The 23,952-nt window shown below is 38.5% G+C and overlaps 1 protein-coding gene across 1 annotated transcript in view; it reads right to left on the reverse strand.

Moving 5' to 3' along the window:
• The window catches only part of GMDS (GDP-mannose 4,6-dehydratase), a 626,998-nt gene that overhangs the window by 344,639 nt on the left and 258,407 nt on the right, over nucleotides 1-23,952 (reverse strand). The window contains 2 exon segments of the mRNA XM_079148803.1: nucleotides 5,633-5,737; nucleotides 6,564-6,756. Coding sequence (XP_079004929.1) covers nucleotides 5,633-5,737; nucleotides 6,564-6,756 — 298 coding nt within the window.

Consider the following 23,952-nt stretch of genomic DNA (forward strand, 5'->3'; position numbering starts at 1 on the left):
ACTTTTGGTGTTGGTCTGTTCTTCTTTTTCTAGGGCTTTGAGCTGTAGTGTTAGGTTGTTTATTTGTTGATTTTTACTTTTTTATTGAATGTGCTCCATGAAATAAATTTTCCTCTAAGTACTGCTTTCATAGTGTCCCAAAGATTTTGATATGATGTTTCTTTGTTCTCATTTACCTCTAAGAATTTTTTAATTTCCTTCCTAATATCTTCTGTTATCCGTGCATCATGTAATAGCATATTGTTTAATCTCCAGGTGTTGGAGTAGCTTCTGTTTTTTACTCTTTCATTTATTTCTAATTTCAATCCATTATGATCTGATAGAATACAAGGTAATGTCTCTATCTTCTTGTATTTGCTTACATTAGCTTTGTGGCATAATATATGGTCTATTTTAGAGAAGGATCCATGTGCTGCTGAGAAGAAAGTGTATTCGCTCTTGTTTGGATGGTATATTCTATAAATGTCCATTAAGTCTATATTATTGATTGTGTTATTGAGATCTATGGTTTCTTTGTTCAATTTTTGTTTGGAAGATCTGTCCAGTGGTGAGAGAGGCGTGTTAAAATCACCTAGTATTATTGTGTTATGGTCTATTTGGTTTCTGAAATTGAGAAGGATTTGTTTGACATACATGGATGAGCCACTGTTTGGGGCATAGATGTTTATGATTGTTATGTCTTGCTGATTTATGGTTCCCTTAAGCAGTATGTAATGTCCTTCTTTATCCCTTCTGACTAGTTTTGACTTGAAGTCCACATTATCTGAAATGAGGATGGATACCCCAGCTTTTTTGCTGAGTCCATGTGCATGGTATGTTTTTCCCCATCCTTTCACCTTTAGTCTATCGGTATCTCTTTCTACGAGGTGAGTCTCTTGGAGGCAACATATTGTTGGATCTTTCTTTTTGATCCAATCTGCCAGTCTATGTCTTTTGATTGATGAGTTCAGGCCATTAATATTCAGGGTTATTATTGAGATATGATTAGTATTCCCGGTCATTTGGTTCATTTTATTTATTTATTTATTTATTTTGAGACGACTTGGTTCTTCCTTTATTTGACAGTTCCTTTAGGATAGTTCCTCCCATTGCTGATTTGTTTCTTTATTTTTCATCTCTTCCTCGTGGAATATTTTGCTGAGAATGTTCTGTAATGCTGGCTTTCTTTTTGTAAATTCTTTTAGCTTTTGTTTATCATGGAAGGATTTTATTTCCTCATCAAATTTGAAGGTAAGTTTTGCTGGGTATAAGATTCTTGGTTGGCATCCATTTACTTTCGGGGCTTGAAAAATGTTGTTCCAGGCCCTTCGAGCTTTTAGGGTCTGGATTGAAAAATCTGCTGATATCCATATTGGTTTCCCCCTGAATGTAATTTGATTCCTCTCTCTTGCGGCCTTTAAAATTCTGTCTTTATTTTGTACATTAGGTATTTTCATTATAATGTGCCTTGGTGTGGGTCTGTTGTAATTTTGTGTATTTGGAGTCCTATAAGCCTCTTGTACTTGATCTTCCATTTCATTCTTCAGATTTGGGAAATTTTCTGATAGTATTTCATTGAATAGATTGTTCATTCCTTTGGTCTGTTTCTCTAAGCCTTCCTCAATCCCAATAATTCTTAAATTTGGCCTTTTCATGATATCCCATAGTTCTTGTAGATTCTGTTCATGATTTCTTACCATCTTCTCTGTTTGTTCAACTTTGTTTTCAAGGTTAAATATTTTGTCTTCAATGTCTGAGGTTCTGTCTTCCAGGTGTTCTATCCTATTGGATATGCTTTCTATGGAGTTCTTAATTTGGTTTATTGTTTCCTTCATTTCAAGGATTTGTGTTTGGTTTATTTTCAATATCTCTAACTCTTTATTGAAATGATCTTTTGCTTCCTGTATTTGCTCTTTTAACTGTCGATTGGTGCGATCATGCAGTGCCTGCATTTGCTCTTGCATCTCGTCATTTGCTTCCCTCATCATTTTAATTATGTACATTCTGAACTCCCTTTCTGTCATTTCTTCTGCCATGCTGTCATTGGGTTTCATTGATGTAACATCTAGATTTGTTTGCAGCATTTTCTTTCCTTGTTTTCTCATATTGTTTAGGTATCAGTTGACCGCTGTGATATTGCAGATTTCCTCTATTGTCTTATAATATCCCTGAAGATTTCTAGTATATCCCCTCTTAGCCTTCAGTAGCCTGAAGTCTTGGAGGAAATTGATAATGCGGTGCTCCACAAGGGAGCTGACTCCCTAGGGGTGGTGGCCTTCCGGTGGGGTATATTCCCTGCTAGTGGGCAGAGGTACCTTCACTTGCTGATGAATGGTCCTCCAAAGGGGAAGTAGGATGTGGGCTGATGCAAGGCCAGTTTGGGCCTGTGTCTCTGATTTTACAGTCCTTTTGGGAGAACCTCACCCGACAGGGAGGACTCACCCGGTGGGGAGGTCTCGCTGGTCGGTTTCCTTCCCAGAGGTTCCGTTTAATTCACAACTACCACCTGGGCTGGGCAGCCTTCTTGTGCAATGTTCCCAGGGACCCGGACCTACCTCCTGGGCCTGGAAGCCTCGCCCTTCGCAGACGAATCTCCTTAGGCTGCCTCTCCTCAGAGAAGCTGCCTGCAGTCCTGGAGCCTTCGCTCTGCCCCTCAGTTTGTCTGTGGGGCTCTTCCACCAAGAAGCCGCCTAGGCCCTGGGACCCTGCTCTGCACTTTTCGCCTGGCTATGCGGCCCCTCCTCTGAGCAGTCACCTGGAGCCCCTTACGATCGCTCCGAGTCCCAGTGACCCGCCACACGCCTTTTCCTTCGGCAGCCACCTGGTGTTCCGTGCGGTCGCTCTAAGTCCAAGTGACCCACCACGCACCTCCTTCTCCACCGAGCAGTCACCCAGAGATCTGGTGCGTTCGTCACGAGTCCCAGGAACTCACTGTGCACCTTCTCGTCCCGACTGCCACCCGTAGCCCTGGTGCAGTCACTTCGAGCCCAAGCACCCCGCCGCTCCTCCTCCTTCTCCAGACAACCCCCCTGTGTTCAGGAGCGGATGCTCTGGGACCAAAGCACTCACCACGCTGCTCCACCGGATAGCCGCCCAGAGCCCTGGCGCAGCTGCTCCAAGTCCAAGCGACGTGCTGAGCCCGTATTTCTCCTTCTCCTCTGGGCAGCCCCCTGTGTTCAGGGGTGGTCGCTTTCAGTCCAAACAGCTCACCGAGCACCCTCTCCTTTGGGCAGCCTCCCAGAGCCCAGGTGGGTTGCGCCGAGTCCAAGCGCTGTGGTGGGCAGCCACCTCTCCAATGCTCCTAGTTGTCTGCGTTCACTGCTCCAGCGGGGGGAGGGGCGTCTCGCCGGCAGCTCTACTTCACAAAGTTCCCTGCGTTCGGGGACTACTGCCCCATCTGGGACACCTGCCCAATGTGAGACACTCATCCGGCTGCTTTGAGTTGGTCCCAAGTCTCTCAATATCTCCTCTTCTTGAGTCCTGAGTCCATGCTGCTCCTCCGGATAGCCGCCCGGAGCCCTGGCGCAGCTGCTCCAGCAGGGGGAGGGGCGTCTCGCCGGCAGCTCTACTTCACAAAGTTCCCTGCTTTCGGGACTACTGCCCCTCCCCAATGGGAGACACTCACCCGGCTGCTTTGAGTTGGTCCCAAGTCTCTCTATATCTCCTCTTCTTGAGACCTGAGTCCTGGAGCAACACGAAACGCAGCCACCCTCTAGTCCACCATCTTGAATCCCCCAAAGTCACATTTTTAACAAACATTTCACAGAAGCCCAAGGTACAGAACGATACATACAGGATAACTACTCTTGGAAAGACTGAAGACACATGGAACATTTCTGAAGGAATGCTCACGGGGGATTGGAGAGGTAAGGGTTAATATGAGGGAAGTAACTTTTTCTTTTCTCCTTACACCCTCCCTTTTTAATTTTCTTTTGGAGGGGATGGTGCTGGAAATTGAATCCAGCCTCACACATACTAAGCCAGCACTCTACCATTGAGTTATACTCCCAGCCCTTATTTACAAGTATTACTTTTTTTTTTTTAATTTAAACAAATGGGATACATGTTGTTTCTCTATTTGTACATGGAGTCAAGGCATACCATTAGTGTAATCATAAATTTACATAGGACAATGTTGTTTGATTCATTCTGTTATTTTTTTTCCCTTCACCCCCACCCCTCCCACCCCTCTTTTCCCTCTATACAGTCCTTCCTTCCTCCATTCTTACTTTAAAATTGGCTTTCATTATGAGGCGGAAACAAAGGATAAAGGTAGGAGGTCATCTTCAAATTTATCTTTTTACTCTAAAACCTAAGAATGCTTTCCCTTCCCCTACCTTGATTCACAACAATTAGTCCCCCTACTCACTCAGGAGGAAAAGTTAAAAAGGAGGAGAATATAGAAACCCAAACAATGTGCATAAACAGGCTTGTGAGAAAAGAGGCAGGGATTACCATTCACTAAACAGATTCCTTGAGCACTCCACATACCAGATGCTTCAGGTAAGGACAGCTAGATCTTCTTTTTCCTTTTCCCCTTACTAGTGACATCCAGAACTACAAATTAATTAAAGAAATGCTTCTGGCTGCTTGGGCAACAGAAATGACAGGCTAGCATCTTATGCTTTAACAGTCCATCCTAGGGATTTTTAACTTAAGGAACTGTAAAATAAAAGTGTACTGATGCTAAAGATACCTTTATAAACCTGTCACTTTAATTTTTCTTTCTGAATTGGTGGTTTAATTAGATGATTATACAATCCCATAAAGTTTCACTAAAAAAATTATAAGCATTACTAGTTGCTGGATATGAAACAACACATAACACTGGGTTTCTCTTTTATTCTCAGACCACAAGACTAAACGATAGTGAAATTTAATAAAACTTTTTGGAATTAGATAATTTAATTCTTCCTTTGTAAAGAGTGTTTTGCTTAATTAAGATTTCTTATGTTTCACGAAATCAGAAGTAATGATGTTTGATTTATTCTGTTATTTTTTTTTCCCTTCCCCCCCACCCCTCCCACCCCTCTTTTCCCTCTATACAGTCCTTCCTTCCTCCATTCTTACTTTAAAATTTAAAACTTGATTCTGGGAACAGAGAGCTTAGCTAATAGTCTTGATAAAAACTATGAAAAAAGACAGTAAGTGATGCAAACAAATAAGGTTTTCTGAAAAAAAAATAAAAACTGATGCTTCTAACTGTAAGAACTGATTTCAAATTTCTTTAAAAGTCTACTCTGACAGCATAGCCATTTCTGGATGTCTGATTAATGTAATGTAAAAACAAAACAAAAAACCCCACTGAATATCCAATTGGTTGAATCTATGTGAACAGGAGTAACTTCTAGAAAGAATCATTAGTTTACTCCTTTTTCCTCTGTATTCACATGGAAATTTTAGTTGGAAAACAAGCTTGAAAAGACCTATTAATGAAAATGGTAAAACTGGAACACTGCCCAGTTTTTAATGTTGAATTAAAAAAAGAAAACTCAAACCTGATAAGCAAACAAGGTCAGATTTATATTTCTTCATTTACTACTTCTGATATTTCTAATAGTTAGGTATAAACTTTTTCACAGTGTACAGAACATATGAAAATGTACTGCTGCTAAAGTCTGAAATTCTCTTTTCAATTAATATATTTACTAACCTCTTCTGGGACTCTCATGATTGAAGAGAATGCCATTCACTGCAAAGAGATTATATGCCTCCCGGAAGTTCACCACAATCCAATAAGCATACAGTTTTGCTGCCCCTGTTGGAATAATTTTTTAAAGACAAATAAAGTTTATTATAAAAGATAAGGATTTTCACTTGTCTTAAAGAGCAATAATCACAAAAAATACAATTTGTTTCAAAGTAGCAAAAAATATGACTCCAAAACCAAAAGACAAAAAGGTTCCTATAGCAGTTAATCAGGTTCACTCGGAAATATTTAATAATTTCCTACTTTTGTAATAGCCATAGTTTGTTCTCTCACCAACTAATTGTTTCAACCGTACTGTGTACAACTGCAATATATCAAGTTTTTTCTAGGTAGTTTTTGTTTGTTTTTAGTTTTAAAGAATTAGAAAGGAAAAAATTGGGGATCTTAACATTCAAAATGCTTTGAAATTTTATCACTAAAGTCTTTCATTAATAGTCTCTTTACAAATATACAAAATGTAATAGTAATATTTTTTTCCCTAAGAGTTTGGGTTCAGGAGAAAACTTTCATGGGGGACATAAAAAGCATAAAACCTTATCACTTTAGCACAATCTCAGAGAGTTTAGAAAAAGAATAATGTTGGGTCTAATTTTCCTTTTAAAGTGATCTATGTGGAAGGGTTGAATGAACATGGATTGGTGAAGTGAGGTGGTAATTTTACCCTGGAGGCAATTGCAGCAAATACTTGTTGTTAGCAATGTATAAAGGTATGCTTCTCAACAAGTCTAGTCACTTTAGTTTATCTTAATGTTAATCTCACACCCAAATGACTTCAGCCATGAGACATGAACAGAATGAAAGCAAAGCAAAAACACGCCCCCCACACCCATAGAGCACACCATGTAGGCAGACAGTGGTGCATTCGGGTTCTCACCATAGGGCGACCGAGGATAGAAAGGGGTGGTTTCCTTCTGGGGTATTTCTTGCACTTTCCCATAAAGCTCACTTGTTGAGGCCTGGTAGAACTTCACTGAGTTGATAAGGCCACAGGTCTTAACTGCATCCAGAAGCCTCAAAGTGCCAATCCCGTCAACATCCGCAGTATACTCGGCTAGGTCAAAGGAAATCTGGAAATAGAGAGCAGAGATGGGGTCGTATTCATGAGGTGAAGAAGACTACAGCTTCACACACTGTGAGGTATCATGTGGGTGTGGAAATACCATTGTTTTCTAACAGCAGAATAAGAGTGTGGATGTCACCTACTTCTAATATCAAATGGCTAGAAAATCTTTTAATACCCACTCATTACCTATGGTAATGTGAAGAACAGTTTAACCACCTTTATATTAACTTCCCATTCTAGGCTGAAGCCCTGGGACACTACTTATCATAGGGCAAAGCTCTAGAAGATGTTCCTTAAAAATTCAGTTTGGGTCAATCTCTTGAGTGTGGCTCACATTTTTCACATTTTTAATGAGTCCCAATTGATTATTGTGCACAGAGAAGACTGAGAACATGTGCTTTAGAATACAGTTGATTTTTAAATGGACTGTTTTGCTTTGTATTTTTAAACTAAGAAGAAAGAATGACTTTGTAGTATATTGTAAGCATATGTAATTTTTTTTATTATAAGGCACAGTGCATACAGCAATATGCTAATATACATATGAACTAACTTCTTAGAGGGTCTTGAAAAATAATTCAATGTGCTCCAATTCTTTAGCTTTTTTTAAATAGATGTGACTGATACACTTTTTTCTTGAATCATCTCTATACACAGTAAACAAATCAACCTAATATTAAATCCTCTAAAATAACAAGATTGAAAGTCTTTGTCACTGTTCACACTGCCTTGTGAATGATCTCAGTTTTCACATGGAAAAACCTCCCACTGAGGTCAGCAGCACTCATTGTTTCTTGGTTCTAGTGTCCCCTGAGCAGAAGCTGTGGCCTGAACAGCATTACTTGGGCAATTGGGAAATTGCTCATCAGGGACTGAACCCAGTCTACTAAACTCATGTCAACTGGGCCTGTGAACAAAGCTCAGGTGGGAGCCAAGAAAGAAAAAATGTTTCACCCACAATCTTTCAAAGCCACAAAGGCAAATCCAGGGCCATTTTATTCTTTTAAAATAATAGTTTACTGAGATACAATTTACATACCATAAAATTCACCATTTTAAAGCTTTTGATTCAGTGGTTTTAGTATAATCACAACATTATGCAATCATCATTACCATCTAATTCCAGAACATTTTCATCACACCAAAAAAGAAACTCTGTGCCCAATAGCAATCACTAACCAGCCCCTAATTCCCACTCCAACCCAGGCAGCCAGTAATTTTCTCTCTCTACAAAATATCTCTACCTTCTGTGGGCATTTCTAAAAATAGAATAATACAATACATGGGTTTTTTGGATTGGCTTCTTTAACTTAATGCTTTCATTTCTTTTGGATATTCATATATAAATGTATACATATGAATGGAGTTGCTGGGCCATACATTTATACTGTTTAACATTTTGAGGAACTGCCAGGTTGTTTTCCAAAGTGCCTACACCATTTTCACATTCTCACCAGCAGTTACTAAGAGTTCTAATTTTTCCACATCCTAACCAACACTTCTTGTGGTTTGTATTTTTGATTATAGTCATGCTAGTGGTTTAAAGTGGTATCTCACTGTGGTTTTAATCTGCATTTTCCTAATGATACTGAGCATCTTTTAATATGTTTATTGGTCATCCCTATATGTTCTTTACAAAAATGTGTATTTGAATCCTTTGTCCATTTTTAAATTGCCTTTTCATTATTGAGTGGAAAAAGGTCTTCATGTATTTTGGATACAGGACCCTTATCAGATATACAACTTGCAATCTTTTCCTCCTCCTGTGAATGTCGTCTATTCATTTTCTTAATGGCGGCTGTGAAGCAAAAAAAAAATCTACTTTGTATTTCAACAATTATATATTTGGTGTCATATTTACAGTTTGACATCATTAAGATTTACTTCTGTAATTTATTCTAAGCATTTTATACTTCTGTCTCTCATATTTATTTCTATGCTCCATTTGAGTACATTTTTGGGTATGGTTTGGGGTACAACTTCACTGTTTCTAGACAGATATCCAGTTGTCCCAGCACCACTTGTTGGAAAGGCTATTATTATTCAATGACTGATCGGTCTAGATGCTGGGCTGTTTTATTCTCAGGAAAAGTAATGGCCCTATATTGAGTGAGCACTGAGAAGACCTGAAGATTGGGGATATAACAGCTACATGAAAAAATAGCCAGTTTTACTTAGGCCCTCCATATGGGCCAGACTTCATTCACAGAAGTTTGTGTGAATAGATTATTTAATCCTAAGAATAGTAGGCACTTAAAGTAGGACAAAGAAGTTACAGTAAGTGGTAGAGTGGCATGTTTTACTCATGGTGAATATGATATATTTGCACATATTATATATTTGCATGCTATATTCATGGTAAAAAATGTCCCCTCAATCGTTGGAACTTAAGAAAATCATTATTCAAAAGACATACTCATGGATAAGAAGTTACAGCAGTTAAGCTGAAGCTAGCAGATGAGGCAGAAGGTGTACAGTGCGGGTAGCAGCCTATCTACATATTTTTACTAATTACGTTAAGAATAAAGCATACTTTGGCTTTTTGGGGGGGAGGGAAGGGTTAGTGTTAGGGTTAGAGTTAGGGTTAGGGAGGGGGGCAAGTATGGAGGAAGGAACTACTGTACAGAGGGTAAAGAGGGGTGGGAGGGGTGGGGGAAGGGAAAAAAATAACAGAATGAATCAAACAACATTACTCTATGTAAATTTATGATTACACAAATGGAATGCCTCTACGCCATGTACAAACAGAGAAACAACATGTATCCCATTTGTTTACAATAAAAAATAAATAAATAAATAAATAAATAAAAAGAATAAAGCATACATCACATAACCAAAATTTTGGAGGATAAGACTGATTAATAGTATACAAAGTGTTTTTCTTAATATAAAGTAATGAATTCATTTCCCTTTTAAAAAAGTCAAAACACTACTTTATAGCTTGATCAACTCCTAAAGGTTATAAGTATGAACTCTTAAAACATTGAGGGTTTATAGAGCTATAGCCCAGCTGCCTATTGGGGATACAGCCACAGTCAGTCCTTTATACATTTTCCATGGTTATTTTCATGCTATAAGCACAGGGTTGAATACCTGCTACCTAGAATTTGTATTTCTCACAAAGCTGAAAATATTTTTTATCTAGTACTTAACATAAAGTGCTCTTTGATTCCAAAATTAAACCAGTTATATCTGAGAGTCAAATGAATTATTTAAAAGTTTTACCATTAGTTTCTATGTCCTCTCAATGCAGATGCTCCTGGACTTATGATGGGATTACATCCCAATACACCATCTTAAGCCAAAACCATATTTAATACACTGTACACTCTGGCTGAGCAACACAGCACATTGTAGAGTGTTGGTTGTTTCCCCTGGTGACCATGTCGGGCTGACTGAGAGCTGCAGCTACTGCCACTGCCCAGCCTGGAGAGAGAATAGGACCACACATAACTAGCCAGAGAAGAGACTCAAATTCAAAATTCAAAGTATCATTTCTACTCAATATATATTGCTTTTGCACCACTGAAAAATTGAAAAATTCTAAAGTGGGGACCATCTGTGCTACAGGATAATTAAGGAATATGTTTCTAGTTACCAAAAAAAGCTGTATTTTTCAGAGGCAAGAAGACTTAGTTAATAAAAAATATTTTAATAAAGCTGGGGTTGTGGCTCAGTGTAAAGTACCTGCCTAGCACGTGTGAGGCACTGGGTTTCATCCTCAGCACCACATTAAAAAAATGCATAAAATGCTTGCTCTATTTCTGTAAGGTACGTCATTGGGATTTCAATTGGAATTGCATTGAATCTGTATAGCACTTTAGGTAGTATGGCCATTTTGACAATATTAATTCTTCCTATCCAAGAACATGGAAGATCTTTCCATCTTCTAAGGTTTTCTTTAATTTCTTTCTTTAGTGTTCTGTAGTTCTCATTGTAGAGGTCTTTCACCTCTTTTGTTAGATCGATTCACAAGTATTTTATTTTTTTCGAAACTATTGTTAATGGGGTAGTTTTCCTAACTTCTCTTTCTGAAGATTCATCACTTATGTATAAAAATGCATTGGATTTATGGGCATTGATCTTGTAACCTGCTACTTTACTGAAATCACTTATGAGTTCTAAGAGTTTTCTGGTGGAATTTCCAGGTTCCTCTAAATATATAATCATGTCATCAGCGAACAGGGATAGTTTGAGTTCTTCTTTTCCAATTCGTATCCCTTTAATTTCTTTGGTTTGTCTAATTGCTCTGGCCAGAGTCTCAAGAACGATGTTGAATAGAAGTGGTGAAAGAGGGCATCCCTGCCTTGTTCCAGTTTTTAGGGGGAATGCTTTCAGTTTTTCACCATTTAGAATGATATTAGCCATGGGCTTAGCATAAATGGCCTTTACAATGTTAAGGAATGTTCCCACTATCCCTATTTTTTCTACTGTTTTGAGCATGAAGGGGTGCTGTATTTTATCAAATGCTTTTTCTGCATCTATTGAAATAATCATGTGATTCTTGACTTTAAGTCTATTAATATGGTGAATTACGTTTATTGATTTCCTGATGTTGAACCAACCTTGCATCCCTGGGATGAAACCCACTTGATCATGGTGCACTATCTTTTTAATATGTTTTTGTATGCGATTTGCTAAAATTTTGTTGAGAATTTTTGCGTCGATGTTCATTAAGGATATTGGTCTGAAATTTTCTTTCCTTGATGAGTCTCTGTCTGGTTTAGGTATCAGTGTGATATTGGCTTCATAGAATGAGTTTGGGAGGGTTCCCTCCTCTTCTATTTTATGGAATACTTTGAGAAGTATTGGAATGAGCTCTTCCTTAAAGGTTTTGTAGAACTCGGCTGAGAACCCATCTGGTCCCGGACTTTTCTTTGTTGGTAGGCTTTTGATGACTTCTTCTATTTCAGTACTTGAAATTGGTCTATTTAAATTGTTTATGTCCTCCTCATTCAGTTTAGGCAATTCATATGTCTCTAGAAACCTGTTGATGTCTTCGAAATTTAAAAAAAAAAAAAAAATGCATAAAATGAAGATATCATGTCCATCTACAACTAATTTTTTTTAATTTTAATAAATTAGTTAATAAATTTATTATTTAAATAAATGTATTTAATAAATTGGTTAATAAGTTTAGTTAAAAATAATTAATAAAATTTTGGGTTTTTTGTTGTCCATTATTGTGAACAAAAAATTAAATTTTTGTTTTTAAAAAATAAGACTTTAAAAAAAAAAAAAAGCACCAAAACCAAAATACACAGACTACAAAATATTGCCCAACTTTCTTTCTAGAATCTTCTTCCCTTGGCTTCTGGGTTTTCACATTCTTCCAGATGTCTTCCCCCTTCATTGGCAGCACCTCTCCAGGTTCTGGCACTGTCCCCACAGGTTTCTCCAGGTCCCTGGCATCCCTACTCCAGCACCAGGGTTCAGTGCAAAGCCTTTTCTCCTTCTACCAACCCTCTAGATGTGTCATCTCACCATCACTGTGCAGATGGCTCCAAAAGATCAACTCCCAGATGCCTCCCGTCTATTTGCCTTGTCTATTCAGAGAAATATAAGCTTTTCTCACCACTTCCAGCCTAGCTCCCTCATGTGGACCACTATCAGCTTTCACAGAAACTAGCACAGCTTCCACCACTTGAATTACATCCCCCTGGCTGGCCCCCCAGGTACCACTCTTCTTTCACTAGTGATTCAGCCTCTCTGGTCACCCTGTGTCCTCATAATTATGCCAGCTTGTTCCTGCCTCAAGTCATTACCCTGGCTGTCTCTGCACTGTACGTATAAGCTCTTCACTACCTCCTTCCCCCTCCTTCAGGTCTGTTACTCCCTCCAGAATGACTCAATGCTCATCACCTCTATCTGTCCACCCCATCATTTCTTCATTGTATCCTTTTATTGTATCTGGATCTTTGTTTAGGTCTACTTCCCTGTTAAAATGTAAGCTGTGTGAGTATAGGTCGTATCTTGTTCTGCAGTGTCTCCTGTGCACGCAATGTTGCCAGAAAATTTGCCAAATGAAGACAACATGTAAACTAATGATGCATTTAAATATCAAGTACACAAATATCAAAATAAAACATGATTGCCAGAAGAGAAAATGTACTATCAGAATGATAGAAAAAGGTTGATAAATGAATAGTCTTGAAATAATAGGTACAATTTCGAAAGGTAGGACAGATATAACTCTATTTGTATATAATGTTAAGCTTTAGTATAACAATTATGACAAAGGCTTAACAGTTACACTATGTGAAGAGTCAGAGTTCAGAGTGAAGGGGAACCACCCTAGACTGTAACAGAGGAAGTGGTGGTTACTGAAATACCTAAAAGGCTGGTGTTGGGGTGTGTTCATTCATGAGATGCTCTCAGGACAGGAGAGCACTAGTCCTAAGAAACCACAGAAGGACTTAAGGTCGAATGAAAACAGTAAATTTCAGTTCATTATAAAGTCAACTGCTTGCATCAATATTTAAAGATGTGAGAAATAGTCAAAGAATTATCCTTTTTTATTTGAGTAGTATATCATGGTTTTTTTGGAAACAAATGAAATATTAGGAATGGTACCCTAAAAGGTGTGTGGAGGCCCCGAAAATAGGTACTGAAAGTTCAAATTTCAATTCTGTACTGTCTAAATACTAAAGTGCGAATTCTAGACAATTATAAAAACATTATTATGGAATATTAAATATTCTATAAATTTATAAATTATAATATTCCATAATTATCAGATAAAATAAAGCAAATAATAATCATAATTCCACCATATTTAAAGGCTTTTCTCTCTTCACAGCCATTGTAACTGAATGGTAATTTTGTAACAATGAAAATAAACGGAGATGAAAGGGGGCATTGTAACTAAGATAAGAAAAATGAATTATTAACAATGCAGTTAAAGTGCTATTTATGTACTTATTTATTCATTTATTTTGAGTTGATGTGTTACTATGTAGTACATGCCTGTCTTGAACTCCAGGGCCCAACTGATCCTCCCTCTGCAGCCTCCCAAGTACAGTGACTGGGACAACTGGTTAAAGTGTTATTTATATTAGATGATCACAAGAGAAACTGGGCTGAGCCCCATTAGCAGAGTGGTCGCCCTATGGTGGTATGGTGCTCACATTTTTATCTTTTAAAAACGATTGCTGAGGTTAGATCCTGAGATGAGAAGCTCAAGAAGCACAGCACCTAATGCCACTGCTGAACCGGGATCTCAGCAGTTCCTGAGAGGTTGATCAGTGATGGTACTGAAGCGGGTATTGTAGGTTCCCACTCATTCCTGAGTCCAGAATCTCTTCTACCACCCAGGGACCATTTTTCCTGCTTGGAATGGGGACTTCAAGAAGTATGACGTGCCAAATCTTCGCCCGGGACTTTGATTTTAGAGTCCCCCACGGGAGGGAAATACCTTCAGCCAAGAGGTGCCCAGAGTGGTTTACCAGATCTGCCTGAAGCTCCCTCCTACCTTCTCTTCACATGCTATTCTCACCTCAAAACACTCAGGAGAGTATACATTTTAAAAAAATTCTGAAATCTACTAAAAGCAAAAGCTAAGGAACACACACACACCCCAACTCCCACCTATACTCTCTGGACCATAAACTTTTCTGGGCGAGGGCCTTCACCATTACCTGTCAGGGAGATTTTCTAGGATGACACCAGTGTCAAAAAGCATGTGAAACTTTAAAATGAAAAGACAGTTGAAAAAAGTTCTATTTATGTATAATAAATTAAAAATAGTATACGTTCATTCCACAAATGCTAGTAGAATCATTACCTTGCAAAGTGTAAGTGAATTGGAAAAATATTTGAATAATGATTAAGTAAGGAAAACAAATTCAAGCTTGGTAAGAAAAAACTCTCACAAACTGATGAACTGCTTTCAGGCTTTTCAGCTGAAACAACACATAAGAACACACGGAGGAATTTAAAGATGGGCAAAATTACTTGTAGCATACTTCATTTGCCTCTCCAGACCCTTATGGTTCAGTGGCATAGCCTGGGGATTTGGCCTCCAGGCCTGATTTCCTCCCACTTCCAGCACACCAGCACTGCCTCAGGGCTTTGGGCCTTTTGCTCCTCCCTCTGCTTAGGATCTTTTGCCCATGCCTTTCTTTCTTTCCCCAGAGTCCTTTCTGGACCTGGTAACCTAGAAGGACTACTTTCATTCCATCCTCCCTAGGCCAGCGTCACCTCACAGCACTGGCCACATTTGGGGACCCCTAGCCTCATGTGTCCAGCCGGACTGTAAGCTCACTGCTGATGGGAGCTTTGCTTATTTCTTTTCTTTTCTTTTTTCATCGTTCCTACAACAAAGAAGAGTGCCTGCTCTCCAGAGAAGGTACTAGGAAATCTTTCCTGAATGAAGCATTGAAGTCTGAAGTTTAGGCACCTGACCCCAATGACCTCATTACACAATTAATAACAGAACAAATTTTATATAGAAAGCAAATCCATTTTAAAATCTCACTGAATAAGCCAAGTTTTCTGACTACAAATGTCACCTCAGAAAAAGACTTGTCTGTGAAAGAACTAAATGTGGTAAAAGATAACCAGAGACCAGAAAAATGCTTCCTCTAACATTTGATCTCACGGACACATAAGGAGGCTCAAGATACCCACGAACTGCAAATGCCGAAGACCACACAAGCAGACACACTGTTTACTGCTCCTCTGTGAGTGAAAGTTATTAATCAAGGAGAGCAACAATAAAACATTGCTTTCCATCCTGAATCAGTCTTTCCCTGTTAGCAGGAGCCCAGCAGAGCTGACATTTACTTAGCAGCTGGAGCCAGATGCAAATCTGTTTTTCCAGTGCTGGGCAGTCAGGCAGGTGTTTGTCTAGTTTGGTGGGAACGAAAGGCATCTAAAAAGGTGTTGCCTTACCACAAATGAGCAACAGGGCCTGAATACAAGAAACACAAGGTGAAAAGAAACAGCACCCTGTCCTCCCTCCTCTGTCTTCTGGGTGCACATGAGAAAGAGCTATCAAGACATTACAAAAAGATGCTACAGTAACTGAGAGAGGCGGGGTAAGAGGTCTGCAATGTGTTTGCACCACAGCCAGAGACTTGAAGGAGAGTCAGATGACAAGGACAGATCAAAGAAGGGCTAATGGAGAAGATGGCCACATGATGAAGTAGAGATGTAGGGATGCCATCTATTTTAATAGGGGGTGGGAGATCGACATGAGCAAAAGGAGAAAAAATGCACTGGCCACTGTTCAGAAATGAGAAGGCCTTTATTTACATACATGAAAGCAGAGGCTATTCTGAAACAATTCATCTCTGAAAATCTGTAGTTTGTTCAGGGGCCTCGGTACCTAACACTGGCTCTGAAGCAGAGGGCAATGTCATTACTTTGGGTCTCATCCCTAAGTAGAGATTCCCAACCTCCACTCCAGTGGCCCCCAGTCCAGCTCAAGTCTATAGTTCAGAAAGTATTAATCCCCACTCCATAAATTCAACTTTATAGGATTTTTTCCTTATACTGCTGCAATTATATTTTTGTTCAAAAACATTTATAATTACAGTTTGGAACATCAACCAATCATAAGGTTGCTACTCTACCACAGTGATGAATTCCAGCCAGACTAAACAAATGTGATATCTTTGTTTGCCTTTGTATGTTCAAAGGTAAATTAAGATGTACTTTCCATTAAGTATTTTGAAATACACAGTAGACTGTGCGCTCTCATAGGGAATCAGAACTTCCACTATACAGGACAAAGTAACAATTCCAAAAGGCACCATGCTCCAAGGACTCGAAGTCACACTGCAGTTGTTGGCCTTCTCCCCACACGGTGGGGCCACAGTTTTACATCTTTGGTCCCTAATGCTCAGGATACAGGTGAACACAAAAATATTTGTTCAATGAATGGTGTTGAGTGTTTATGTGAGTCTCCATATTTAGCCATAAAAGTGAATTGAAACTTTACAGAGTATAAAAGACATAGGGTGCTCTACTCTTAAATATTCCATAGTTCTGTCTTTTATAAGGGCTCAACTCCTGCTCCAGAAGGTCAACCTCAGTGTAATACCTTACCTAAACTGTTGGCTTTTCTCACTTATTGATACCATAAAGAAAATCAGTGGCCCAAGGGCATTCCATGAGTTTATGAATCTTTATTTCTAAAATGTTGGGACTAGGCTTTTTTCTCCACTTTGGCAATAACTCTTTGGTCACAATTTCTTGCTACTTTCACATCTTCTGAGAATCTCTGGTCCCATTCTTTCATATCTTTCCTAAAGTGTTTTCTCAAAACAAATATTAAGTTTAAAAAACAAATATTAAACTAAGTTCTCAGTTTTGTAAAAACCCTTAATGATACTTTGAGACTCCAATGGTCAGACATCTGTGCTCTGTCCATTTCACAAAGGTTCATCAGGTGGTGATAAATACAGGAAAACCTGTCATGAATACTGTATAGGACATGGCTCCAGGATTCATTTGTGCTCCTCACTGCTTTGAAGGCCCATTGAGGCTCTATAACTTGTGGCAGCACATTTCAGTATCACAAACCAGTCTTTTAAATATGCAACATGAACACACTGATAGTTAGTTTCCTATGTAATCCTAAGTATTTTATTTTAGACTTTAAAACATTATTTGAAGAATAGGCATGGGTTTTGCCAGCTTGTTGAAGAAACCTAGGGAAAGGAAAGTAAAGGTTAAGACCCTGTTCTACAATGAGTGGTAGTAACCAGGTTTCAATACTTTTGGAATGTGCTTAAAGAAAAAAACCTAAATCTCTCACAACCCACATCCAGCCACATTCACAAGCTTTCATCAGTCATTTAAAATTCTGGATGTACATAACAAACACATTATTTTTACATATATATTGCTCTACAGTCCAAATCACTTAGATTCTGGACCTCAATGAAAAAACATCAAAAGTACATAAGTAGCCAGGCCTGGTTTGTGTGCCTATTAATCCCAACTACTCCAGAGAATGTAATAAGATCCCATATCAAAACACACACACACACACACGTACCCTAAGACATTAATCTAAATCAGAAAGTGAACAATCAAGCTAGCTTTGAAATACCTTATATGATTTTTATAACTTTAATCTTCTGAAGGCAAAGGGTGACTGCACAGGTGGGACTGAGGGGTTCACTGTGTCACGAGTATTTCATCAATGGCCTTGAAATATCAAGCCAAGGGTTAGAAATATTCATTGAAGACAATCCACAGATGACAAAAAACTCAGTATTACCATTCAGATTATGGTAATTTGGGGTATGGTCTCCACACAAACTAATGTAAAGTTACTTCAGTTTGGCATAGGGAGCTGAAACACAGAAAATACCTTATTGTCTTCACTGTTATTAAGTTCTGCTTTCCTTTATGACTCCTAACATAACATTTGTAATGGTCACTACTATAACATTAAAGTGGGAACAGAACAATGAGCTTAGTACCTTAGTAGTTTGTCATGTTTATTCAATAGACCAAAATGAACAAAAAATGAGGAACTGCTGAAAGGTTATATGAGTCTGAGAAGCCACAACATGACCTGAGGTTGCAACAGTGGAGGTCTCAACAATTCACATGGAAAGATTCTCTAAGACAAAAGTCGAGCTAACACTCCTTGGCAGGATAAGTGCTTTTGACTTGATAAGCAACTGGCTGACGCCAGTGATTGTAGGTCATAATATGAGAGAGGTCAAGCAACAGCAAATTATGTAGGTAACAGGCATTCTTTCTCCTTCCTTGCCTCCACTTCTCTTGACCTTGCTCTTTCCAAAATAGTACCTAGAAAATCATGTTCAGAAGGAATATAAAGAAAGGACTATCTAAGCCATGGGAGAACTGTACAAAAGTCTTTTTATAATAAATAACCCCAGCATGAGAGACCAAGAAGTTTTCTACATAATATTTTATTGAAAGCTGAATTAGTCTGCTTCCATCACTATGACCAAAATATCTGACAAGAACAACATAGAGGAGGTAATGTTTATTTTGACTTCACAGATTCAGAGATTTCAGTCCATGGTCAGCTGGTTCCATTGCTCTGGGCTCCAGATGAGGCAGAACATCATGGTAGTAGGTCACAGCTGAGGGAAGTTGTTCAGGTCATGGCATTCAGGAAGCAGAGGACCCAGGGACTACATATATAATCCCCAAGGCACACACCTAGTGACCCACTTCCTGCAGTTCCTTGTCTGCCTACAGGCAACACCCAGTAATCCATTCAAATTATTAATTCATCAAATAGATTAATTCACTGATTATGTTACAACTCTCATAATCTAACCATTTCACCTCTGAATGTTCCTTCCTGCATTAACACAGAAGCACTGGTAGAGAAAGGGGATGCCTCATATTCAAACCATCACAAAAGTCCTGAAAAGAAAAACTAAGAGCTCAAAAGAAACAAGGACAGTGTGGCAAATTGGCAAGCAAAAGAGGGGAAATAACAAAAAAAATCTTCATCAAGTGGAATAAAATAAAACTTCTGTTCAAGAAAGAACTGGGTAGGACTGAAGGACAGGAATCCAAGGTTAACAAAAGGAGCAACAAGATATAGAGAGAAATGTGAGCACAGGAGGGATGCAGAAGCCCAAAACTGAGAAAGCTAAAACTGTCTCCACTTGCAGCAAAAGACAAAGGCAGATCCCAACTCTCAAACTCTCATTTGAAACATGTAGGAAAAGCAGTAAATGTAGAGGCTATTTTAGATCTAAGACAAACTGGAATTCAGACAAATCACTAGACTGGCATCCGAGAAGTTTTGAGTGATATAGTAGAACTCAATGTACTATGATGAAAATAACAGCAGGTTATTAATGTGACTTTGGTCCAGAAAAAGGTAGTTGACAGTCACACCTCGAGTAAACTCAAATCCATAGGCTATTGTTGGTTGTTGTGTCCATAGAGAAAAATCTAGTAAAGTCTATGAAAATTAACAGAATCTATAAATATCATGTCAGAAAGTCAAATGGCTCAGTGGGAGTCAAGAGTGCATGGCTATTTTTGCAAATATCTTTAGGGATAAAAAAAGCAAAGGGGCAGGAAAGAGTGAGGGGGAAACCTGTGGATATAATCACCTAGATCATCACAGGCCTTGACAAATATCATAACAATGTGCATTTAAGAAATGAATAATTTCACTCTGGAATAGGAGAATATCCTGTCTCCTAATCATCAACAGTAGGTTGCCACTCCATCCTCAGCAGCCTCCAACCCCACCAAAAGCAGAAGCTCACAGAAAACTAAAAGCAGGAATAAAAACATGCAAGCTAGAAGGGCAAAACATAAAAAGTAGATCCTATCAGTGACTAGTTTAGAGATGGTCTTTATTCCATGTTTTGAAAATAATATGGGAAAGGATGTCCACAATGAAAACTTCCAAAGGTTCCACTGTTCCTCCAGAAATGTGTGAAGTCACATCAGAAATTATACACTGCAAGGTCTCATGGGGCTATAGAAAGGGTTTGAAAAATTGTAAGACACCTCAAATTGGAGAATTTGAAGAGAATGGATTGAAAGAATGGATTTTAAAAAAGGGAGTAAGGAAACAATTCACTACACCCATCTCCTCAAAATTATAAATATCCAAAAAAAGATTCTAAATATTCTCAGAGTTTCCTGAAGACCTAAGGCTTTGGTTTGATGATGAAAGCCAAGAAAATGTAGAGTTTTGCCAAGAAGAACAGAACAAAGAGAGTAGAATGCAGGGTCCCTGTGCAAAAGCCAGCAGCTCTTACCATTGGGAAACCATACGATCCTGGCAACTGCACTTTAAGAAAATCACCTGGAACTTGAAGAATCTCTAGGACACAAGGAAAAAGTTCAAGGAAACTAACAAGCTATCCCATGGAGAGAGGGTTAGATTTCACAAACCAAAGAACATGGAGAGAAAGAACATAGACCAGTTCTTTAAGAGTACAGAAGATTTAACCAAAGGCAAACCCTTCCTTTAAGTCCAATTACTAAGTTAGCAAAATAGAGATCTGTCATCAACTGAGTGATATCTGAAGAACAATTTAATTAATCTGCTCCACTGAGTAGAAATCAGTCTATGTAGAAACAAATTACACATAAAAGAAACCATAAATTTTAGAGGCTAAGTTACTAACAGGGTATCATCTCCAAACTTGTTCACCTGCATGTACATGCCTCACCCAGGGTCTGGAACATGGTTAGCATTCAGCAATATTTCTTGAGGGAATAAATAAATAGGAGGAGAATACTTTGATATCCTCAGGGAAAACAGTGATTTCAAAATTGCTCCTTCCTTTCTAGATTTCTTTTTCTGAATTCCATGTTTGGTTTCTCATGAGGAATCATTTCCACAGCAGAGACGTGGCAAACCCAATGTAAGTACATAATCTGGTGATTCAGCAAGATACATTATTCTCAAAGAAAAAAAAAATCACTGCTGGTATACTACATGATCAGTAGGGTTTTTAGTATCAATGTTTAGTAACATTCAACATTGATTTTAAAGGAATATCTATAACAACAAAAGGTAAATGAGAAGGCATAGATCACACAATTTCAAAATGGAAAAAAATAAATTCTGTGTTTTCAAGTTTCCTTTAACAATGAAATTGCTGTGTAATTCAAAAATTTAAATCTTATAGGAAAAGGATATATATCTCACTTTCTTTTGCACATTGCTTGTAATCACACTGCTGAAATACAGGCCAGTATTCTACTTCTTTGGGATCTGTAAACTGATTTGAGACAAGTAGGCCCCTGAGGACCTGAGGCTGAAAGAGAATGATGCATGTACCTACAACGCTGTAGGCAAACAGAGGAAATGAGAAAAAGAAATTAATTGCAAAGTAAAAGGGGGAAATAATCACTATTCAAGTTGAAGTTCTGCAAAAAAGAAAAAGAAAACTAAACCAAACAAAAACCCACAAAGAATAGAGTTCTTAGAGGCAGAAAAATAATAATTCTCTATGACAGTAATTCCATCAGATAAGGAAAGAGAGGTTTGCATTATATGTAACTGATAGATGTGAGACAAGAGAAAACTGACACAGGAAGTTATTTATGTCAATTTCAACTAAAATTCTAAGGCTCTTCCCTTTATTTTCCCAACTGCGAACAGGCAAAGAAATGAGCCTCATAAGCCTGTTTCCTCCTTCTAAATATGACAGTTCTTTCCAGGCCTGATTTTTTCTACATGCAAGTACATAGCAAACAGGACCAGAAGAGGCAAGAAAAACCAACATTCAACATTAAAAACAGCCAGAGAGTGTTACAATGAGACACATAATCACCAGCCCTGAAGGTGAGGAGACCTTCAGGCATCACCAACACCCTGCTGACTACACAGCATTGCATCATTCTTGGGGACTCTAAAGTCCTTTGTACATCCATGCCCTTAACACCGTGGGTCACTCATGACCTTCTGCCCTAGAGGGAGCAGTTCTCCTGGCATCTATTCTCGATTCTCTACAATCCATCCTCTGTGCTACCAAAATTAAATTTCTACAATGTATAGTCCAATCAAGTCCAACCCTTTGGAAAGTGCCATGGCTCTACAGAACTTTCAGAGGAATTCAAACACCTCATTTTACATAAGTGAAGTCAACATAATAAATATGTTGTCATGTTTTAAGTCCCCAACCCACCATCACTGCCACTCTAAGCACAACAACTATGTAATTCAAAAGAGAAAACTAGAAAGATGTGGCTCTGTAGGCCTAGGGAAAACAACAGAAGCTACCAAAACACAAAACAGACAGTGGAGCTCAAGGGACAAACCTATTGGCATTCCAGGCTGGAGCTGGCAGAGGTGGGGGGCAGAGGGCTCAAAGTGCTTAGTGAGGTGGGCATTTTGAGCCAGGTTTGTTGCTTCAAACTAAGGGCTAAGGCAGACTATCCCAAAGCATGAAAGGAAGATGAAAAAAATGAAGCTGCTTCTGACAGTTTGAAACCATGAATTTTTTAAAAAGTATTTATTTATTTATTTACTTACTTATTTTTGAGATGGCCTCTATATTGCCTAGTCTGGCCCCAGAGTCCTAGACTCAAGCAACATTTCCATCCAGCTTCCCCAGTAGTTGAGACAACAGATGTGTACCACTGTGCCTAGCTCTTCTTATTTGAACATAAAGCTCAGTATTTAAAAACAGACACAGGTGTCCTCAGTCAAACATTCAAATGAGAATCTGCCCTACCCTAAGATGCCTGGTGGTTTTGTCATTGGACAGACCTGTTAGATTTCTAGTATCAGAGCTGAATGGAAACTCTAAGCCCCAGAATAGAACTGGCTCTGAACTAGACTATCCTAGGGGCTCAGTGATGACAATCACAGGACCATTAATAATATAGGAAGTAAGGAAGGTAAGTTAGGGCTCCTGCTTTAATATAGATTTGTAAATAATTTTTTTTCCTCTTGGTCTGGGAATTGGACTCAGGGTCTTATACACACTAGACAAGTGTTCTACATCTGAACTATCCCCCCAACCCACAAATTTTAAAAAAGCAAATATTTATGTTAAGAACAAGAGCCAATAAGATCTACAATTAAGGAAGATTCTACCCAGAGGAAATGAAAATAAGATAGAATTAATGAGAAAATCACTTCAAAATATACCTCTTGAACACTGACTTTAAACTGGATCTCAAAGGGACCCAGGAGAAAAAAGAATATCAGTTAAACCCAAGAAATGAAAAAAAAAAAAATGAAAAAAAAAAAAAACCCAAGAAATGATTTTTAAAAATAGGCCAAAATGAAAGAACAGATTTGAAAAAGAATAAAATATAATTCTGGTAATAGAATGTTATATCCGCAAAACCCCAAATGCAAGGATTGAAGAAAGGCACTAGTCTTTATAAAAAACACCTAGAAGATTCACAGCAAGAAAAGATGCCAAAAGAACAAGTGTATTTTGTGAAGAGGAGTGTCCCCTTCAAGCCTTGACATCTAACACAGCATTAGGAACGCAGCTGAAAAACATACAAGTTCAGTGAAAGTGGGATGGAGGAAAGGACAATGAGGGAGGGAAGAGGTAGACTATAAAAACTGGGGTCTTCTGGAACTGAAAGGAGGAGTTCACTTGTCTTCAAATCTACCTTGGAGGAAGATGGGCAAGTCACATTTCGCACCTGGGAATGGGTGGCTTTTGCGAAATGTCACCTTTCCACATTATAAGTGGAACAGCTTTGTTCTCTGTGACTTTGTGATGCACAAAGTTCATCTTGGTACACTGGCATATTTATG

The sequence above is a fragment of the Sciurus vulgaris genome (genome assembly GCF_902686455.1).
Source record: "Sciurus vulgaris genome assembly, chromosome: 7".
Lineage (NCBI taxonomy): Eukaryota > Metazoa > Chordata > Mammalia > Rodentia > Sciuridae > Sciurus > Sciurus vulgaris.